The sequence below is a fragment of the Cervus canadensis genome, chromosome 21 (assembly GCF_019320065.1).
Source record: "Cervus canadensis isolate Bull #8, Minnesota chromosome 21, ASM1932006v1, whole genome shotgun sequence".
NCBI lineage: Eukaryota > Metazoa > Chordata > Mammalia > Artiodactyla > Cervidae > Cervus > Cervus canadensis.
This window is the reverse complement of record NC_057406.1, coordinates 38466198-38485852: the sequence shown is the minus strand read 5'-3', so window position 1 is coordinate 38485852 and position 19655 is coordinate 38466198. Positions and strand designations below refer to the sequence as shown.

At 41.4% G+C, this 19655-nt stretch overlaps 1 protein-coding gene across 2 annotated transcripts in view; it reads left to right on the top strand.

Annotated features, from left to right (window-relative positions):
* The window catches only part of TMTC1 (transmembrane O-mannosyltransferase targeting cadherins 1), a 300213-nt gene that overhangs the window by 196824 nt on the left and 83734 nt on the right, over nt 1-19655 (top strand). The window contains exons 10-11 of one of the 2 annotated variants that reach the window (XM_043441634.1): nt 4323-4490; nt 13469-13582. In XM_043441634.1, coding sequence (XP_043297569.1) covers nt 4323-4490; nt 13469-13582 — 282 coding nt within the window. The remainder of the gene's footprint in view (nt 1-4322; nt 4491-13468; nt 13583-19655) is intronic. The other variant, XM_043441635.1, reaches the window with a different exon arrangement.

Genomic DNA, 19655 nt, shown 5'->3' with positions numbered 1-19655 from the left:
TTACTATGAACAAAGCCAATGGAGGTGACAGGATAAACATTAAGAAGCTTCTCAATACCTATCCCAGCACCCCTGGGATGTGGAGCTAAGGAAATACACAATAGATGCCTTTCTCTAGACTATGAGTAAACTTTCACATCCAGATACATTCCATCTTTTGGGATATTTCCCCATCCATCAAGTGTTTGAGATAATAAATGAAGTGGCAATAAATAGGGACACTGACGAGTCTGGGCTCACAGAACTTCCAGCTTCTGGATTCAATCTGATCTGAGGAGCCACCATTGACTCCTGGTGCTTCCTTTGCTAGAGCATCAAACACTTGTTTTGGGTCTAAGGTTCCAGGGCTTTATTGTTTAACCATTTGGGGTCAGCATTCATGAGACCAAAATAAGATCTTAAGGTCAGATAATTTTCCAGATGGGGATTCAACAGATCAGTGTGAAGTTAATCAGGGATTTGTTTCATTTAAACTGTCTAAAGTTGGGACTTTTTTAGAGTAATAAAATAGGAAGAATGTGTCTGCCTTGTATCATTAATGCTACTTATAGGTACACCCAGTGGGTAATTTGAGCTTGTTAAGTTAAAAGGTAGAATTTCAGTTCTACCTTAACAGCAGAAAGATTCTCTTTGCTGCATATAATTAAACAAAAAGTGAAGCTAAAGCAAATTTCATTAAATGTTTGGCCCAGTCATAGAAAACTGTCATCTCTCCAGGTTGATGTAAATGGGAAGGGAAAATGTTCTTTTATCACTTAAGAACTTCTTCCACTTAAGGTTCCGGAAAGTACATTTGTACATTTACAGGATGATTAACTGCTCACAAAGTTCTCAAACAACAGGTGTAAACATTATTTTTATTCTAATTTGAAAGGACAGACATTGTTGATTCCTATTTCCTATTCAGCTCTCTTTGGATTTGCATCCTTTAAGGGAGAGATGCAAATTTCTTGCCTTACTGCAAGTGCTGCATGCTGAGTGGCTTGTCAATAAAATCCATTCAAAATTGGAGATACCTGTGGCCTGTGAATGAGAGAGCATTTCTATGCTCTCTTCTCTGGGACAGCCACGGTGCTTCTCAAGCGTACTTTGAAAATGCCTCTCTGTACTGAGCTAAGCCATTCCGCAGCCAGTTGGGTTTTTGGTTCTCCAGGTTATGATGTTGTCAGCTGTCAATGGTTTGCACTGACTCCTTTGAGCTCTCTGTGGCCATCTCTAGTCAGAGTCCACATTTTCCTTCAACAGGTTAACTGGACCAAACTGGAGTCTGGTTTCATTTCCCCGGAGGCCAGAAAAGTATGTAGTTTCCCATTTGCTTGATTTTTCCAGTTTCCAAATGAGGGCTTGCGCTGCCCCAGCAATGAAGAGAGCAGTCATACCCCCTGCAGCTGAGAGCTGCCGTGAAGCAGATGTTGAAAGATGAAATGTCATAATAGAGAAGCATCTTAATCTCTGATATTGTGTTCAAGTTCTTAAGAATGTGATATCCTCTAAGAAATTTGCAAACCTAAATGGAGATTATTTTATATGGCTTAACATTTCTTTAAACCATATGTCAACACAAGGACTTCTGAAAAGAAAATGACCGTGTTATTTGATCCCAAGGCCTGTGCTGAGTGGAAGGAGTGCTGTTCCCCTTCATGTTGGCTGTAGCAGGCCTCAACGACAGGCCTGTGAGTAGAATCTGGCCCACCGCCTGTTTTTATAAATACATTTTTTTGGAACACAGCCATGCTCATTCGTTTACCTAAGTGTCAATGGCTGCTTTCCTGCTACGTAGAGTTGAGAAGGAAGGACAGAGGCCATATGGCCTGAAATATTTACTCTCTGGCCCCTTACAGAAAACGTGTGCCAACTCCTGAATTACAACAGAATGTTAGGGCCGTGGGACCTCTGATCTGACTCTATTCCTAGCTTTTGGAGCTGTGGGCAATTTATTTAAATTCTCTAGGACTCTTGAGAGTCCCTTGAACAGCAAGGAGATCAAACCGGTCAATCCTAAAAGAAATCAACCCTAAATTTTCATTGGAAGGACTGATGTTGAAGCTGAAGCTCCAATACTTTGGCCACCTGATGTGAAGAGCTGACTCATTGGGAAAGACCCCGATGCTAGGAAAGATTGAGGGCAGAAGGAGAAGGGGACAACAGAGGACGACATGGTTGGATGGCATCATCAACTCATAGGACACAAGTTTGAGCAAACTCTGGGAGATAGTGAAGGACAGGGAAGCCTGGTGTGCTGCAGTCCATGGAGTTGCAAAGAGTCAGACACAACTTAGCAACTGAACAGCAACAACAAAAGCTTTAGTTTCCTCATTTATGAAGTCGAAGATACTGAAGGTTAGGTTTTTAAATTAGATAATATATTTAAAGCCAGTACTATCCTTGTTCCAAGCCCTACAGATATTGTGGACAGGTCCACATAAAGCTCTTAGCACAGCACCTGACATGTAGGAAACACTCAACAGGTGTGCAAACGTATAAAATAGTTCATTTGGCTGCTGTTATCTTAGTCATCCTTGTCTTCTGCCACGTTCCTCTGGAGTTGTTGGGATCCCAGTGTTTCCCTTCCCCACCGCTCTGCCAGATGGCAGCTCTGTTTCCTACAAGGAAACAGTTAACGACCATTGAGATTTCGTGAATGGAGTGCTTGGGAAGGAAGTAGGCAAAGCTATGTGATAAGGTGTGAGGAACACAGGCATCCACCAGTCAAGGCAGAACCCCAGTGTCAGGACAGTAGATGGAGTGTGGACGCTGGAATCCGGAATTCCTGGGGTTTTGTGCATGAACTGCGTGACCGAATTCAGCAAATGTCTTTGTCTCTCTTCTTCGGTATCAGGAATTCAGCGCTGCTAACAATGAACCCCAGGGATGTGAGGATGAGCTGAGTTCCTGCCAAGAATGTGCTCGGCACATCAGATGTGCTTAATAAATATTGGTCCTCTGTGGTGCTGCTTTATGAAGGCAGGGGGAGAAGACAGCTGGTCTTGGGGACATGAGTGCCTTCAGAGCGCACCTCCTGTGTTTCAGCTCCTGGTCCACATGTCACCTTTTCAGTGAGGCCTTCCCTAACCATCCCTGTGAACAGCTCATCTTCCCCCCGACCCTGGTCTCCTGCCTTCTCTTTCCTACTTGATTCTTCTCTGCTTAACGTATTTCATTCTATGTGTTCTATTCTGTGTTTTACTTGCCTGTTGGCTATTTTTTCCTTCCATGTGAGTTCCAGGAGGAGAGGAATGATTGTGTTATCCACTAATATGTTCTTGATGCTTGTAACTGTAGGAGGTACATATTCTGTGTTTTACCTATAATTGTATTTTTAGTGCCCAGCATACTACCTTGTCATATACTAGTGAGAGAACAAATAAATAATTGAGCCAAGTAAATGAGTTGTATTGATCTAGGGCTTCTTATAGTATTAGTGTCTGACTCATATAGGATTTCTTTATACAAGCTCCCTTCATTGTTAAAATATTCTGTAATAATTTATATTGTCATCTTAGGAAAAAAATGAGTATTGACTGAAATGTACAAGCTAAATGTTTGTGTTTTTCTGAGGCCAGTCAGTAGGCAGGAAACCTCTCTGCGGGTGCATAGATGATGGGAGGGATCATGTTCCATCCACCAGGCCAAAGCTTTCAGAGATGTGACAGCAATATGCCAGAGTCCCACTCTAGGATTCTTCTTTTCTCTTGGGAAAGCCAGGCCACATAGTCAGCATGAGAATCAGATCAATGAAGCTTGTCCATGATGAGCTCCAAACTGCCAGGCTCTAGAGTTGGCCTGTGGGAGGGTTTTCCTTCCCACAGGAAGGAAGGGCATTAAGGACTTTGGCCAGAGTGGGGACTGACTAGCTGGCATGTTTTTGGAGACCAAACCCAATGCTCCTTAGTGACCAGAATCCCTCTCAGGATCTGATAGTCCCTCAGGGACTGTTTCTCTCCAGCCTCAGGGCCCAAATTTGAAACATGGTGCCCGAAGGGTATACAATGTTAGGAGCACGAGGGAGACTGGGTTAGAGGGTCCAGTCAAGACCCAAGAGCACACAGGATGGACTTTTCTGGATGCATGAGCTGATGCAGTCTAGGAGCGGGAGCCTACAAGATGAACCTGTGGTTCTCCACCCTCGGGCAGAGAACTAGCAAACGTGCTGGTGGAGCCCACTGGAGCATTGACGTGGAAATGTTGTATCTGACAGGGAGGTTATGTCTGTTTTTCTATCATAGCACAGGCTCTGTTTGAAAGTTAGTTGCATGGGATGGAATGCTCAGAGGCCTCCATCACACTCTCAGACCCACCTGCTTCTCCACTTTCTTTTCCAGCATGGGCTACTGCATTCTTTTCGTGCACGGACTGAGCAAGCTGTGCACGTGGCTGAATCGTTGTGGCGCCACCACCCTGAGCGTGTCCACGGTGCTGCTCCTGCTGCTTTTCTCCTGGAAAACCGTGAAACAGAACGAAATCTGGCTGTCGAGAGAGTCCCTATTCAGGTATGACTACTGGGATAAAAGTGAATCTCTTCGCATTTATGTCTTTCCTTATGTATCTGTTTCCAAACAAACCAGGTGACATGGATCTGGTGATATTTACTACTCCAGAAGTGTTTTTCAGTGAAGTTATAAATGGAAGGTGTCCTTTTATTTGGGGTTTTAACTTCAGTTTTTTTTTTTTTTTTACTAGTATATAAAGTTTTATGGGAGCTCATTCTAAGTGAATTGATGAAAATAAGGATCACGAGAAGCTTTGGGGGGGTCTGTGAATTGAGATGGAAAGTCTTAATGATAAGCTGGGCTGTAAAATCGGCTATAAACAAAATGAAACAATAAGTCTAATTCCATTGTTCAGCCGAGTGAATGGGAAAGGTGAGCGCACAGCAAGAAGGAAGAGAAATGCAGTACATTTTCTTTAAAATGTTTCAGGACGTTAAGTCGTGATCTGTGATCTAGTTGCTTTATTTTGAACATTAATTTTGAACAGGAAATGATTTCTCATCTCCTGGTAGGTTTTTATATGGTGTAGAAGCTGTTTCAGAATATAGTGAAGTGTTAGTCACTCAGTCGTGTCTGCCTCTTTACAACCGTTGACTGTTGCCGTTGACTGTAGCCTGCCAGGCTCCTCTGTTCAAGAGATTCTCCAGGCAAGAATATTGGAGTGGGTAGCCATTTCCTTTTCCAGGGGATCTTCCCAACCCAGGGACTGAACCCTGGTCTCCTGCAATGCAGTCAGATTCTTTACCATCTGAGCCACCAATATAACAATGTCCTAAATGTTGTAAACTATAAACATCTTTTGGGTCACTCATCATGCTGTGTTTCTGGACTTGATTTGTCTCATTGATGCCACAGCCCTGGCAACCTTCACCTGGGCTCCTGGCTCAGCCACACCTGACCTCCCAGGAGTATTTCCCAGTCTCTAGGAGTTCCTAGTTTTTGCCTGCCTCCAGCTTCTGTCCTCACTTGTGGCCCAGTTGGCCAGTTCAGTCAATGTGGTTTTATTTGGTTCCCTGATCACCTAGTATCCTACACTTATTCTTTGGAGGCAAACAACTGAAAGTGTGGAGCAGACTGGTTGTCTGAAGAGTCTGTCTTGAGGGGACCTGAAAACTTGCAAAGAAATGAATGGAGGGTAAATGAATGAATGAAGAGTCGGGATTACTTTTTAAAATGAGAAAATATAGGAAGAACATATAGGGGAGCACCCAGAACTGGGGAGCAAGTGAGGAAGCTGGTGTGTAGCAGACTGGTTGTCTGAATAGTCTGTCTTGAGGGGACGTGAAAACTTGTGAAGGAATGAATGCAGGGTAAACTTACCCCAGTTTTCTCTCTTCACATCACAGTCCCAGGAAGATAAAGTGTTCTAACTGAGTCTGAACTTAGGTTATGTGCCTGCCCTTTGTCCCCCATCGGGGCACTGAGATGACAGAACTGGTCAAAGACTCTCCTCTGACTTCCATGCAGGGTGGCGTGGGGAAGTTAGGGCAGGAAGAGCCCCTGGGCTTCCTCTGAGATAACACAGCAAAAGGGAATTCTCCACAGGAAGTCCACTTAAAACAATATATCTGATTTTGCTACTTGGCAGTTTAACTTTTTTAATAGAAAAAAAAGTAATTTGGCATGCATGTCTTTATTTATTATTACATGCCGTTTGTTATCATTGTCATTATCATTGTCACCATCATTATTTCCATGGGTCCTGTAGGGACCTGTTGCTCTTTGTTTTTTCTTTTCCTCGTCTATGAATTATTTTTCATTTTTAGGCTGCAGAGCCTATTCTGTTCCTGTCATACCCCTGACTTCAATGCAGTGCTTACAGATGAGAGTGAACTCGTTCCCTCTTACTGCCCAGTGCTGAGGTCATTCTGTAAACACAAGGGCATGGAAGTTCAGGAATATAACTTCCTCCTGGTTTCTGTTGACTTAATTAATTTTTTCTTTCACTTTCAGTAGTCAGTGATTTTATGAGAAATATTTAAATGGTTCTGCCCTGTGTTAAACCTTCTTGAGTATAAGTACTAAGAGTGATTACATTTTATAATGATGTTTACTGCTTAATCAGAGCAACTCTGGGGATGGATTCTGGCAGACAGTAGTTTATCTCAAGGATAACAAGTTAGTGTTCAATCCCTATACAACTGATGCCAGCAATTTTAAAACAGGGAAAACAAAAGAGCAAAACACTCATTGACTTTGCATGCAGAGGTTTCTGGTTTTTTAGATGGGAGCATGTAGGAAGTTAGCACTTGATTACTAAAACACTCCACATATGTACATAAAGAAACTTTGTGTCTGAGATGCCTTTGGTGATCAAATGAAGTTTTGTGTAATATGCAAATCAAAGCTATCAATAGGTTTTAGAAAACTTTACCTATTGTAATTTATTTATATTCTGAGAAAATTTTAAGAATCTGAGACTTTAAGTTTTTTCTTTTTCCTTTAAGATCAGATGTTTGTATATATTCACCTTTCCTGAGCAATGTTCAAATTAGTTGAACATTTACCAGGAATCGTTAAGTCATGATAGGATTAGTGGTTGGTGTGGAGTGCGGAATTAGGCTTTTTGGCTTTGCTCCAAGTTCCACTGTTTAATAGCTATGTGATCATGGGTGAGTTACTCAACCACTTAATGCCTTACTTCCCTTATTTTAAAATTTAGGAATTTGGGATTAACATATACACACTTCTTTATGTGAAACAGATAACCAACAAGGATCTACTGTATAGCACAGGGAACTATTCAATATATTTATTCAATATCTTGTGATAAACCATAATTATATATGTATACACACACACACACACACACATATATGGCTTCCCTAATGGCTTAGCGGGTAAACAATCTGCAGCCTGCAATGCAGGAGACACAGGAGATGTGGGTTTGATCCCTGGGTTGGGAAGATCCTCTGGAGAAAAAAACGGCCTGAATCATTTTTCTGTATGCCTGAAACTAACACAACATTGTAAATCATCTAAATTTCATTAAAAAATTTTTTTAATAAATTTTTTAAAATTTAGAATAATGATAGTGTCTATCTTCTGGTAGGGGCTTCCCAGGTGGCACTGGTGCTAAAGAACCCATGTGCCAAATGCAGGAGACATAAGAGAGGTGGGTGGTTTGATCCCTAGGGAAGATCTCCAAGAACATCCCTCCAGAGAAGACCCCTGGGAGGAGGGCATGGTAACCCACACCAGTATTCCTGCCTGGAGAAACCCATGGACAGAGGAGCCTGGTGGGCTACAATCCATAGAGTCACAAAGAGTCAGACACGACTGAAATGACTTAGTACGCATGTGCACCTTCGGCTGTATTTATAAGAATAAAAGAGTGTGTTAAAGATGCCCAGGGCACTATGATAAACACTATGTAAGGTTATTGCTCTGCGTTGTGTTCTAGGACATGAGCGAGAAGTGAGTTGGGGGAGAGACTAGAGGAGCCTGAAGTCTGGATGGGAGTCAGATGCATGAACATATTTTAATATAATGTAGCGGGTGGTAGGGTCTTCCCTGGTGGCTCAGTGGTAAAAATCCGCCTGCCAGTGCAGGAGATATGGGTCCAATCCCTGGGTCAGGAAGATCCCCTGGAGAAGGAAATGGCAACCCACTCCAGTATTCCTGCCTGGGCAATCCCACGGACAGAGGAGCCTGGCGGGCTACAGTTCATGGGGTTGCAAACAGTTGGACACAACTTAGCGGCTAAACAACAACGAAGCAGGTGGTAGACAAGAGGAAGGGCAGGACACTGTGTAAGTGCAGGCAGCTGACGAATCAACCCAAGCCTTCAAGGGCTGTTCTCCTGTGGGCCTGAGCTCGGAATGGTGGGATGAGGAAAACCTAAAGTAGGTCAAAACCAAGAGCTGGCCCACTGAGTAAGAAAAAGTCCTAGATAAGCTGATGTCCTTACAGAGGTCCTGATTCTGTTTTCTCCTCTGTTCCAAACTATAAACTCATTGACCATCCTAGGTCATACGGTCTCAAGAGCTCTCTAATTATATGGAGTGGTTTTGCTTGGCAATACTATGAGCAATCTTACAGAATATCTTAGGACAGACCTTCGTGTTAGAGAAAAATCCAAATTTCAGTCAAGTCCCAGTGTTTCCAGCTAAGGCCTCCTCCCACAAAAAGGATGGCACTGAATGATGTGTTTTTAGGAGATACCAATGCAAAGTCGCCTCACATCTTTGTACGTCTATTCTTGAAAACCTCTCACACAAAAGCATAAGAATCCAGGACTTGTGTCTCACCAGGGGCTCAGAGAAAGAGTAGTTTGTCCAAGCCAGACTAGCTGTGAAAAGGCGGAGCTAGGATTTGAACCCAAATCTAATGTAAAAGCCAAAGAATGTATATACTTCACCACCTATAGTTTGCTTTATGTTGTCTAACTTAATCTCAGCCCAATGTAAACAGAGACAGACAGACAGAGAGAGAGACAGATGGAGACAAAGTGAGAGATATTTGTAATCATAGTTGCAAGGTACATTTTCTTTAATCTCTTAGAACAGGAAATTATTCTGCTCTCTAATCCAAGGAGATAGAAACTGCGTACATCCAGCTGAACTGAGTGATACCCCAGACTCATGCGTGTTTGCAGGAAATTGTACCAAAATAACACAATTTGATTAAATATTTTCTTCCCATCCCCCAAATCTTCAAAATACCTAGAATGACAAACATAGCATAGTTTGTTTTGCATCCAGTTTGGGGTCTCTCTGAATCCCATTCATGAACTGTTTAAATGATCCATGGACCACCCTTAAGAATTTATGGCCTAGATCTTCCTCCCTTTCTGTAGAAAACACATGTCTTTTTCTTCCTCTGAAATTGCTGAGCCAGAAAGATAAGCAGACCTCCCAGGGCAGAGAACAGAAACCAAAGATTGGCAGATTCCTTTGTAAAAGCCAGACTATAAATATTTGAGGCTTTGTGGGCCCTCTAGTCTCTTTTACAGCTACTCTGCTGTTACCTCAGGAAAGAGGCCGAAGACATTTTTGTAAAAGGGTAAACCCGTGGATGTGTCTGTGGCCCATCAGGCCGTAGTTTGTTTATCAATGATATAAACATAGTCACAGTGATATTCTAATATACCTAGTATCTTGTGGTACCTTTTTGGTTTATCCAATATTGACCAACTTCAGGAATGATTCTGACCTTATATTGGCCTTGGTTGAAATCTCTGCTCAACTATTTACTCAGTCTGTAACCTTAGAAAATGGTCTTCATCTCTCTGAGCCTCAATTTCCTCATCTACAATATGGGAGGTACAGTATACTACCCATCTGATAGATTGTTGAAGGGAAGAAAGGAGATAGCCCTTGGAAGTGGATGCTTAGCTCAGTGCTTGATTTAAAATGAGCCTGCATAAGCACTGGCCATCCTGAGTGTGGTGTTGGAAACCTCAGGTTAAATAGGGTCACAATCGAGGAGAACCACAAATTCTTACTTTCCTTTCCTGTTAACCTCTGGCTGAACACTACTTGTTTTTAAAAAATGTTTGTTTTCTAATCAGGAATTTGGAGATGCTTTTCCTGACCTATTGTTCCATTAATATCAACAAAACAAACGTTTCTACAAACTTGGAGAGGTACCTGAGAGAAGTGGCTTGATATCTCTGGTATTTTTCAAGTCTTCTGCAAATGAGAGGTGTGAGGGAGAAATGCAAAGTGCATAAACACAGACCCTGCATTCAGAGGGAGACTTTTATTCATAATCCTTGTTGTAGTTATTAATAGGGCTTCCCCTGTGACTCAGCGGTAAAGAATTCACCTGCCATTGCAAGAGATGCAGGAGATGCGGGTTCGATCCCTGGGTTGGGAAGATCCCCTGGAGAAGGAAATGGCAATCTGCTCCAGTGTTCTTGCCTGGGAAATCCCATGGAGAGAGAAGCCTAGCAGGCTACAGTCCATGGGATCGCGAAGAGTCAGACACGACTTTAGCAACTAAACAATAGCAGCAACAGCAGTCATTAATAGGGTTTGAGATCCAGCGCCATAACTTATGAATCCTACATTCCCTTGTGGAGTAAGTATGTGTAAGGTCGCACATCCTGTTAAGACAGTTGGGACGACTGAATCTCAGCGTCCGGGTCACAAGCTGAGGAGGCTGGCCCGGGAAGGAGGGGCAACCTGGCCACTCAGTGTGACACTGAGTTTTGCCTTTGGCTAGTTTATCTTTCTTTCTTCATAAACTGTTCATTGTAAAATGAGAGACTGGAAAAACATAGCAGGAAAAGATTACGTAGAGAACATAAAGGTCAAAAACAACAATGGGAAATAACAATGGGAAAAGCAGTATAGTCACAGGATTTCAGTTACTCCAACCACACCCGTTTGCCTGCTACAAATGTTACTACTTCCTACTGCCATCCTTGAACAATGCCCTCATCTTTGCAAGGACGTGTTTTCACAGATTGAACTTGGGTGAAACAGAGCGACTATGCTAACTGCACAGAGGGAAGGATCAATTCCAATAAATATTACAGTTATATCTATGCTGAAATCAAAGTTATCTTTAAAATCTCCCTGTCCCATGCACTATATAGTTTTGGAGAGAAAAGTCAGACATTTTCCTGTATAAAAGTTAAATTTTTAAAAAGCCATCACTATCCCTCTGACCTTGGTCCTGCCCTGTGACTAGATATACTTTGGGTGATGTCCATTTGAAATGTTATATTAAAATTCTAGCTTTGTTTGTTAGCTAGTGAGCTGCACTGTGGGGGTAATTGAAGAGATTGATGATTTCACTGGAGCACCCAAATGGCAGCGTTTGTAAATCTTTTGTTTTGGGTTAGTCATCTTCCAGTAAGAGGATTCCTCCAGTCTCCTCCCTGAGAGTCCAATCCTGGCTGCCAGTGTGCAGAGCTTTGCCTGGATACCACAGGGTTAGGAGGATCTACTGTCCAGAAGGTGTATTGTCACTTAACCTACTTTGGAGGTACAGCTCCACTGGCCCTAGCTGTATTTGTTGTTTCTGAATGCAGGATCTCTGATTCAGTTCTCTAGAGAGTAACATGCATGCGTGCTAAGTCACTTCATTGTCCGACTCTTTGTGACCCCATGGACTGTAGCCCACCAGACTCCTCTGTTCATGGGATTCTCCAGGCAAGAATACTGGAGGGGGTTGCCATGCCCTTCTCCAGGGATCTTCCCCACTCAGGGATCGAACCCGAGTCTCTTACATCTCCTGCATTGGCAAGCAGATTCTTTTCCACTAGCGCCACCTGGGAAGCCTCTAGAGAGTAAACTTCCTGCCTTTTGCTGGGAAGGGAAGGAATAGTGGAATAAGTCACTGGAATGTGCAGGGCCAGGAAGAGGTAGCTAGGGCCGTGTATTTGACCTCACCTCAGCAGCTCTGCATAAGGCGGAGCCTGCTGCTTTCACAGGATGTTGCCCTTGGCTTGGTCTCTAGCTTCACACACTCCCTGTATGTTTTGTCCTCTGGAGAGTTCGTCAAGGAGCCGGCCAGCAGATTTTAAGTGAGATAGTCTTTGCTGGTCCTACTGCTGCTGCTAAGTCACTTCAGTTGTGTCCAACTCTGTGTGACCCCATAGGTGTCAGCCCACCAGGCTCCCCCGCCCCTGGGATTCTCCAGGCAAGAACACTGGAGTGGGTTGCCATTTCTTTCTCCAGTGCATGAAAGTGAGAAGAGAAAGTGAAATCACTCAGTCTTGTCCGACTCTTAACGACCCCGTGGACTGCAGCCTACCAGGCTCCTCCATTCATGGGATTTTCTAGGCAAGAGTACTGGAGTGGGGTGCCATTGCCTTTTCCTTGCTGGTCCTAAGGGGCTGTTAATTTTTTTTCTTTATTTGTTTGCCTTTGCACATTTTTCTTTATTTTAAAATTAAAAGCAATTTTTATTGACTTATAACATTAAATAGGGGCTATTTCAACAAAAGCTCAACAAGGTCACAATACCCTGGCATACTTCACTAACAGATTTAACACTTTATATGGAATTTCCCTAGTGTTCTTACCTTTAAATTAAAAATTAAATGAAAATATGTCACCTAGAAGAGGTACCACATTTGAAGTACAATTGCCCAGAAACTAGATTGCCATCCTGTCTCCTTCCTCTTACCTTTAGCCTGTTCCCCTCCCACATTTAACCCACATAATTTCCGGAATTTTCTTCCCAGATAGCTCCCAAACCCATCTACCTTCATCACTTCCCTGCCACCACCTCCTTGCAGGTGAGGGAACAAAGACTCTAGAAGCAAATTCCTTGGGTCAGAATCCCATTCTTGGTACTTACTACCAGGCTTATCTTGTGCAAGGTGAATTTGTGATGCAGTTACAAGCGACTACAGATATTCCTTCTTGTATCACCTTCAAAACTTCAGTGTTACCCCCTGGGGCTCCCCGGGTATTTTGTTTTGCCAGTCTGAGCAGACTAATACACTCATCACTTAAGAAGATTTTAACTTTTCTGAGCCAAACCTCCTTTCCTTACCTGCAACTTGTAGAATATTTATTAATAATTACACCTGCCTTTAAATAAAATTAGCCCTGGCTTCGTACGTGGGAAATGTTTATTTCCAACAAACCTTAGTAAGGAGGCTAGTCTACAGTTATCCTTCTTGTAATGATTTATTTTTATAGACAATATCAATTTTTTTTAAAAAGAGGAAGGCTATAAGTGAAGGAAGTAAGGAAAAAGGAAAAAGCTGAGTTAACCTGAGCATGCGTGGTTGTTCCCCCAAGAATCATCTCTCACCACTTCCTGCTCCTCTGCTTCACGTGCAGTTAGTGTATTTTACTTGTGCATAGCTGTGCACAGCCTTCACTGTTTTCCACAGAAGCATGTTTAGTAATTCATAAGGTCTGCAAGTTTTGGAAGAGGCTTTGATGGATGCAATGAACATTTCAAATACAGGTTCGTAAATCCATGATTAAAACATGAAAGAAACTGGCAACATTCCTAAGCAGTACTCTTTGTTACTCATTTTTTTTTTTTTTTATTTTATTAACTTTTAGGTCTGGAGTTCAAACTCTGCCCCACAATGCCAAGGTTCACTACAACTATGCCAATTTCCTGAAGGACCAGGGTCGGAACAGGGAAGCCATCTACCACTACAGAACGGCCCTCAAGTAAGCTGCGGCTGGGTATCTGTGCTTTTCAGGCCCTTGTTTATTTCACTCACCCCTCCCAGTGTATAGAGGCCTTGTTTCTCTTGACAGTGAACATCTCCTTGGAGGTGGTATAGACCTTGGACTCCAAATCTTTTGGCTCTTTGTTCAAGTCTGTTATAAGTCTACTTTGCTTCTAACTTTTGGTGTTTTCTTATAAAAATTTCCATTGCTACACATTATATAATGAAGTGACACAGTTAAATACATATATACAGACCTGTAGGAATTGGTTGTAAAAAATATTCCTGTAAGTTCATAGGATATTTACTGCAATGAATTCTTCCCAGTCTAGACTTCCCATTATCTAAAAGGATTTATATAAAGACTTTTGAGTATAGAAGTAAAATACTCTGATAATTGTGTTAAATAAAAAAAAAAGTGAGAATTCACTTGATTACTCTGTTGGGAATATGTTAATAAGGTATGTATATACATACATATATATATAGTATATTTTTCAATGTTTTAAAATTTTAAATATGAGCAGCCCTGACACTCTCTTTGTATACTCATCTACTGGAAAAGAATATACCATGCATGGCTTTAGAGATGATTTTACTGCATGCCTGTTCAGTCATGTCTGACTCTTTGCAACCCCATGGACTATAGCCCACCAGGCTTCCCTGTCCATGGAATTTTCCAGGCAAGAATACTGGAGTGGATTGCCATTTCCACCTGCAGAAGATTGTCCCAACCCAGGAATCAAAATTGTGTCTCTTACATCTCCTGTGTTGGCAGGCAGATTCTTTACCACTGTACCACCTGGGAAGCCCTGGAGATGATTTTAAGGGGGATTCAAATTTAAGTTCTGCATTACCAGCAGCCATCTGTATTGCTTTTAGGTACCCAAACTGCAACTCTGATTTTCATGATGGTCTTTCCAGTCCCCCCAAAAAAGAAGGTCTGCCCTAGAAGATCTCAGATAATATATGTGTTTAACCTGGAGGGAGTGGACACCTGATAACTAAACACAGCCTCAGAATCTCCCCATGTGAGCTCACAGAAGTGTTTTCAAGAAGTTTCCATGCATCTACCGTGTGTCCCACATTTGGCTGAATTTTCTGATACAGTTCCACTTTGGGACATGCTCTAAAATATGTGTACCAAACAAAGCATACATTTCACTGAAGCACCCTTCTTGGATTGTCTCAAGGTTTAGTTAGAAATTATTCTTAAAGCAACTGACCTAATTTTTAAAAGTTATCCTTTTGAATAGTGTTCTACATAAGTATATTTGGTCATCAAGCAAAGTCTTTTAGACTTTAGGACTTGTTATTTAATATTCAGTAAGGGGAAAATGTTAAACTGTTAACATCAAGTTCTCTTTCCCAAAGATTTCAAGAAATATGAGCCCCAGAGGAATAATTGCAACAAAGCTTATTATTGTGAAAAAGAAGTTTTTATTAAGAAATAGAAAGCATTTTGAAAGATTTAATAAGGAATTATATTTTTTTCACTGCAAGCCAGTTTATCCAAATGTTTACACTGCTTATCTCTGGTTAGTGAGATTATGCTTTAATTTCTTTCTTTATTCTTTCCTTTGTGTTCCAGATGTTTTATAATGAACATGCATTATTTTTGAATTGAGGAAGTGTCATTTTTTTTTAAAAAGGCATGTTCTTTCAAGGGACATTCAAGCCAATAAATTATGTTTTGTCCTCAATAATTAATTAGTGTGTCATGATTTCAGGTGGTATTCTTAAAGGGAAGAGAAGAGCAGTAAGTTTGCCTGAAAAATATTGGTGGAAGAGAAATGTACCCATATCTTTTTAAGTTTGTTTCATTCTAACACACTATTTTCTGTCAAGTTCAAACAAAAAAATAAGGCAGATCCTAAGGCACAGCTTGGGGCAAAAGTATAAATTAAGCAAAATTCTCCTGCAGCTGATTTTACAGAATCACAGTACCTGGTTGGGACTTCTGCCTGTTTCCTATGAAACAATAAAGATAAATGTTTGCTTCAACAACTGTGCTTCGGGAAGAAACATGTCCTTTGAGAAATGCGGTAAAAACAATTAAAGCTAAAAATATACTGCATAGTAATTAGTGAAATAATTCATCCTCTCCCCACCAGGCTCACAATACTTCTGATTTAAACTATTATTATTTTTGTGTGAATACCTCTGTGTGAATTTTTAGTGAATGTGGGTTTTTTTTTTAATTTAAGTAAATTATCACTCTTTATGTTAAAAAAAGGAAAATACTACAACTGTTCATCATTTTGATGATTATTTATCCCCGGTGACTGGAAGACTGTCCTTCCTATAATATAACTCTTTGTGGAGGTTGCAGACTCTGGGGTCCTGCCCTGTCCTGTTTCATGCTACTGCACCTTTGGTGTATCTGATGTTTTCCGTATTTGCACACAGCAAGAAAGAGAATAATGAGGGAAATGCATGATTAAATGTGGTGTTATCTGAATTCAGTCCCAAAAGTTATTCATTCCTATTGTAATAACTGTATAGATTCCAAAGATAATGGTGAAATTAGTCATAAAGTTTGTATCTTACCTATATGTTTTTGGCTGACTTACAGTTCTCAAAATAACACTATATTAAATTGGTAATTATATATGGCATGAATACTGTGCATCTTTTAAACTTTATTCTGTTTTTTAAACAATGTAGATGTCCATTAACTTTATTTTGGTGTACCTCTTTTATGACATTTCTGTATTGCAAGGGAGGTTGCCCTTGGATAATGCCACAGCTGAGGTCATAGATTAAGACTCAGATCATCAAAGGAAACTGTCAGAACCATTCCCTTAAGTCCTCCACAAAGACAGGTGTAAGTTTTCCTCTGCTGTCGGGGTGGCTGTCATGTTTATTGGGGTGTTATAAAGGTTGGGATTCGGTATACTGGAAAATCAGAATACTGCTGGTGGAGCTGCCATCTTCCTTCAAAACTTTTTGACCATTGAGTTACTCTGGAGAAGGTTCCTACCATTTCACCTCATATGATGGGAGTAGAAAGTCCAGAGACTACCCAGCCATTAAGCTCTTCCTGTACAAAACCTCTCATGAAATGACTCCCTTGGTAAGCCCAAAAGCAGCAAGAGTGGCACTTCCCAAATAAAGTGCAGTTAATACTGTATGTATAGATGGCCAGTGGCTTCTTGATTAATTTAAAAAGTCAGTTTAAAGTAAAGAAGGCTAATAGAGTTTTGCCAAAAGAATGCACAGGTCATGGCAAACACCCTCTTCCAACAACACAAGAGAAGACTCTACACATGGACATCACCAGACGGTCAACACCGAAATCAGACTGATTATATTTTTTGCAGCCAAAGATGGAGAAACTCTATACAGTCAGCAAAAACAAGACCGGCAACTGACTGTGGCTTGATCATGAACTCCTTATTGCCAAATTCAGACTTAAAGTGAAGGAAGTAGGGAAAACCACGAGACCATTCAGGTATGACCTAAATCAAATCCCTTATGATTATACAGTGGAAGTGAGAAATAGATTTAAGGGACTATATCTGATAGACAGAGTGTCTGCAGCAATCAATTCAAAGAAATAGAGGAAAACAACAGAATGGGAATGACTAGAGATCTCTTCAAGAAAATTAGAGATACCAAGGGAATATTTCATGCAAACATGGGCACAATAAAGGACAGAAATGGTATGGACCTAACAGAAGCAGAAGATATTAAGAAGAGGTGGCAAGAATCAAGAATACACAGAAGAACTGTACAAAAAAGATCTTCACAACCCAGATAATCACAATGGTGTGATCACTCACCTAGAACCAGACATCCTGGAATGTGAAATCAAGTGGGCCTTAGAAAGCATCACTATGAACAAAGCTAGTGGAGGTGATGGAATTCCAGTTGAGCTATTTCAAATCCTGAAAGATGATGACGTGAAAGTGCCGCATTCAATATGTCAGCACATTTGGAAAACTCAGGAGTGGCCACAGGACTGGAAAAGGTCAGTTTTCATTCCAATCCCTAAGAAAGGCAATCCCAAAGAATGCTCAAACTACCACACAATTGTACTCATCTCCCACGCTAGTAAAGTAATGCTCAAAATTCTCCAAGCCAGGCTTCAGAAATACGTAAACCATGAACTTCCAGATGTTCAAGCTGGTTTTAGAAAAGGCAGAAGAACCAGAGATCAAATTGCCAACATCTACTGGATCATCAAAATAGCAAGAGAGTTCCAGAAAAACATCTATTTCTGCTTTATTGATTATGCCAAAGCCTTTGACTGTGTGGATCACAATAAACTGTGGAAAATTCTGAAATAGATGGGAATACCAGACCACCTGACCTGCCTCTTGAGAAACCTGTATGCAGGTCAGGAAGCAACAGAACTGTACATGGAACAACAGCCTGGTTCCAAATAGGAAAAGGAGTACGTCAAGGCTATATATTGTCACCCTGCTTATTTATCTTATATGCAGAGTACCTCATGAGAAACCCTGGGCTGGAAGAAGCACAAGCTGGAATCAAGATTGCTGGGAAAAATATCAATAACCTCACGTATGCAGATGACACCACCCTTATGGCAGAAAGTGAAGAGGAACTAGAAAGCCTCTTAATGAAAGTGAAAGAGGAGAGTGAAAAAGTTGGCTTAAAGCTCAATATTCAGAAAACTAAGATCATGGCATCTGGTCCCATCACTTCATGGGAAATAGATGGGGAAACAGTGGAAACAGTGGCTGACTTTTATTTTTCAGGCTCCAAAATCACTGCAGATGGTGATTGCAGCCATGAAATTAAAAGACGCTTACTTCTTGGGAGGAAAGTTATGACCAACCTAGATAGCATATTAAGAAGCAGAGACATTACTTTGCCAACAAAGGTCCATCTAATCAAGGCTATGGTTTTTCCAGTGGTCATGTATGGATGTGAGAGTTGGAATGTGAAGAAAGCTGTGTGCCGAAAAATTGATGCTTTTCAACTGTGGTGTTGGAGAAGACTCTTGAGAGTCCCTTGGACTGCAAGGAGATCCAACCAGTCCATCCTAAAGGAGATCAGTCCTGGGTGTTCATTGGAAGGACTGATGCTGAAGCTGAAACTCCAATACTTTGGCCACCTCATGCAAAGAGTTGACTCATTTGAAAAGACCCTGATGCTGGGAGGGATTGGGGGCAGGAGGAGAAGGGGACGACAGAGGATGAGATGGCCGAATGGCATCACTGACTCGATGGACATGAGTTTGAGTAAACTCTGGGAGTTGGTGATGGACATGGAGGCCTGGCCTGCTGCAGTCCATGGGGTCGCAAAGAGTCGGACACGACTGAGCGACTGAATTGAACTGAACTGAATGTCAGCAGGAATCATCCCATATTCCTCTGAACATTTGTTCACTTAGATGTCCTCTTCCTTCCAGCCCCTGACAGTAAGCCCCCGCCACACCCCGAATGGCTGATGCATTCCAGGTAGCTGGATATCAGCCACATTTAAAAAGGCTGTGATCCTCAGCCACCGAGATAGCTATTTTCTTTTCACAGTTATGGTTTCACATGAAATTCACAGACATAGTCTAAGATGTTGCCCTCCTGTAAGTTATATTGAGTAAGAGATGCATTACTCAGAGGTCCCTGACCTGAGAGACATCTCAAGTGTGTTTGGGTCACCTTGGCCCCTTAGAGGGGACTTATCCACTCCTAATATATCTATTGTTGATCTTTTACATGGAAAATCTGAAGAGGAGGGAAACTGTTAGTGGGGGTGGGGGGGGGGGGTGAAGTCCCTGACCAGGCATAATTAAAAGGAAAGGAACGTGCTTTTAAAACTCTTGTACAAAAGAAATATTCAACTGATATATAATTGGCTAACACATGGGAGAGGAGAAACTAAAATCTTTCTGTCTGGGATTTTTTTAATGCATAAAATAGAGACTTGTCATAAGAACGGTTTCCACTGCTTTCATTCTCTGTATTCACTCATATGTAGATAACTAGCAGTCTGAAAAGAGACTCCATGAGATTGTAATAAGTTTATGTGGAAAAAAGGAAATTATAAGACAGTGATTATTGAAGAAAGCCATATCATTAGACTGTAAAGAAGTCTATGTCTAA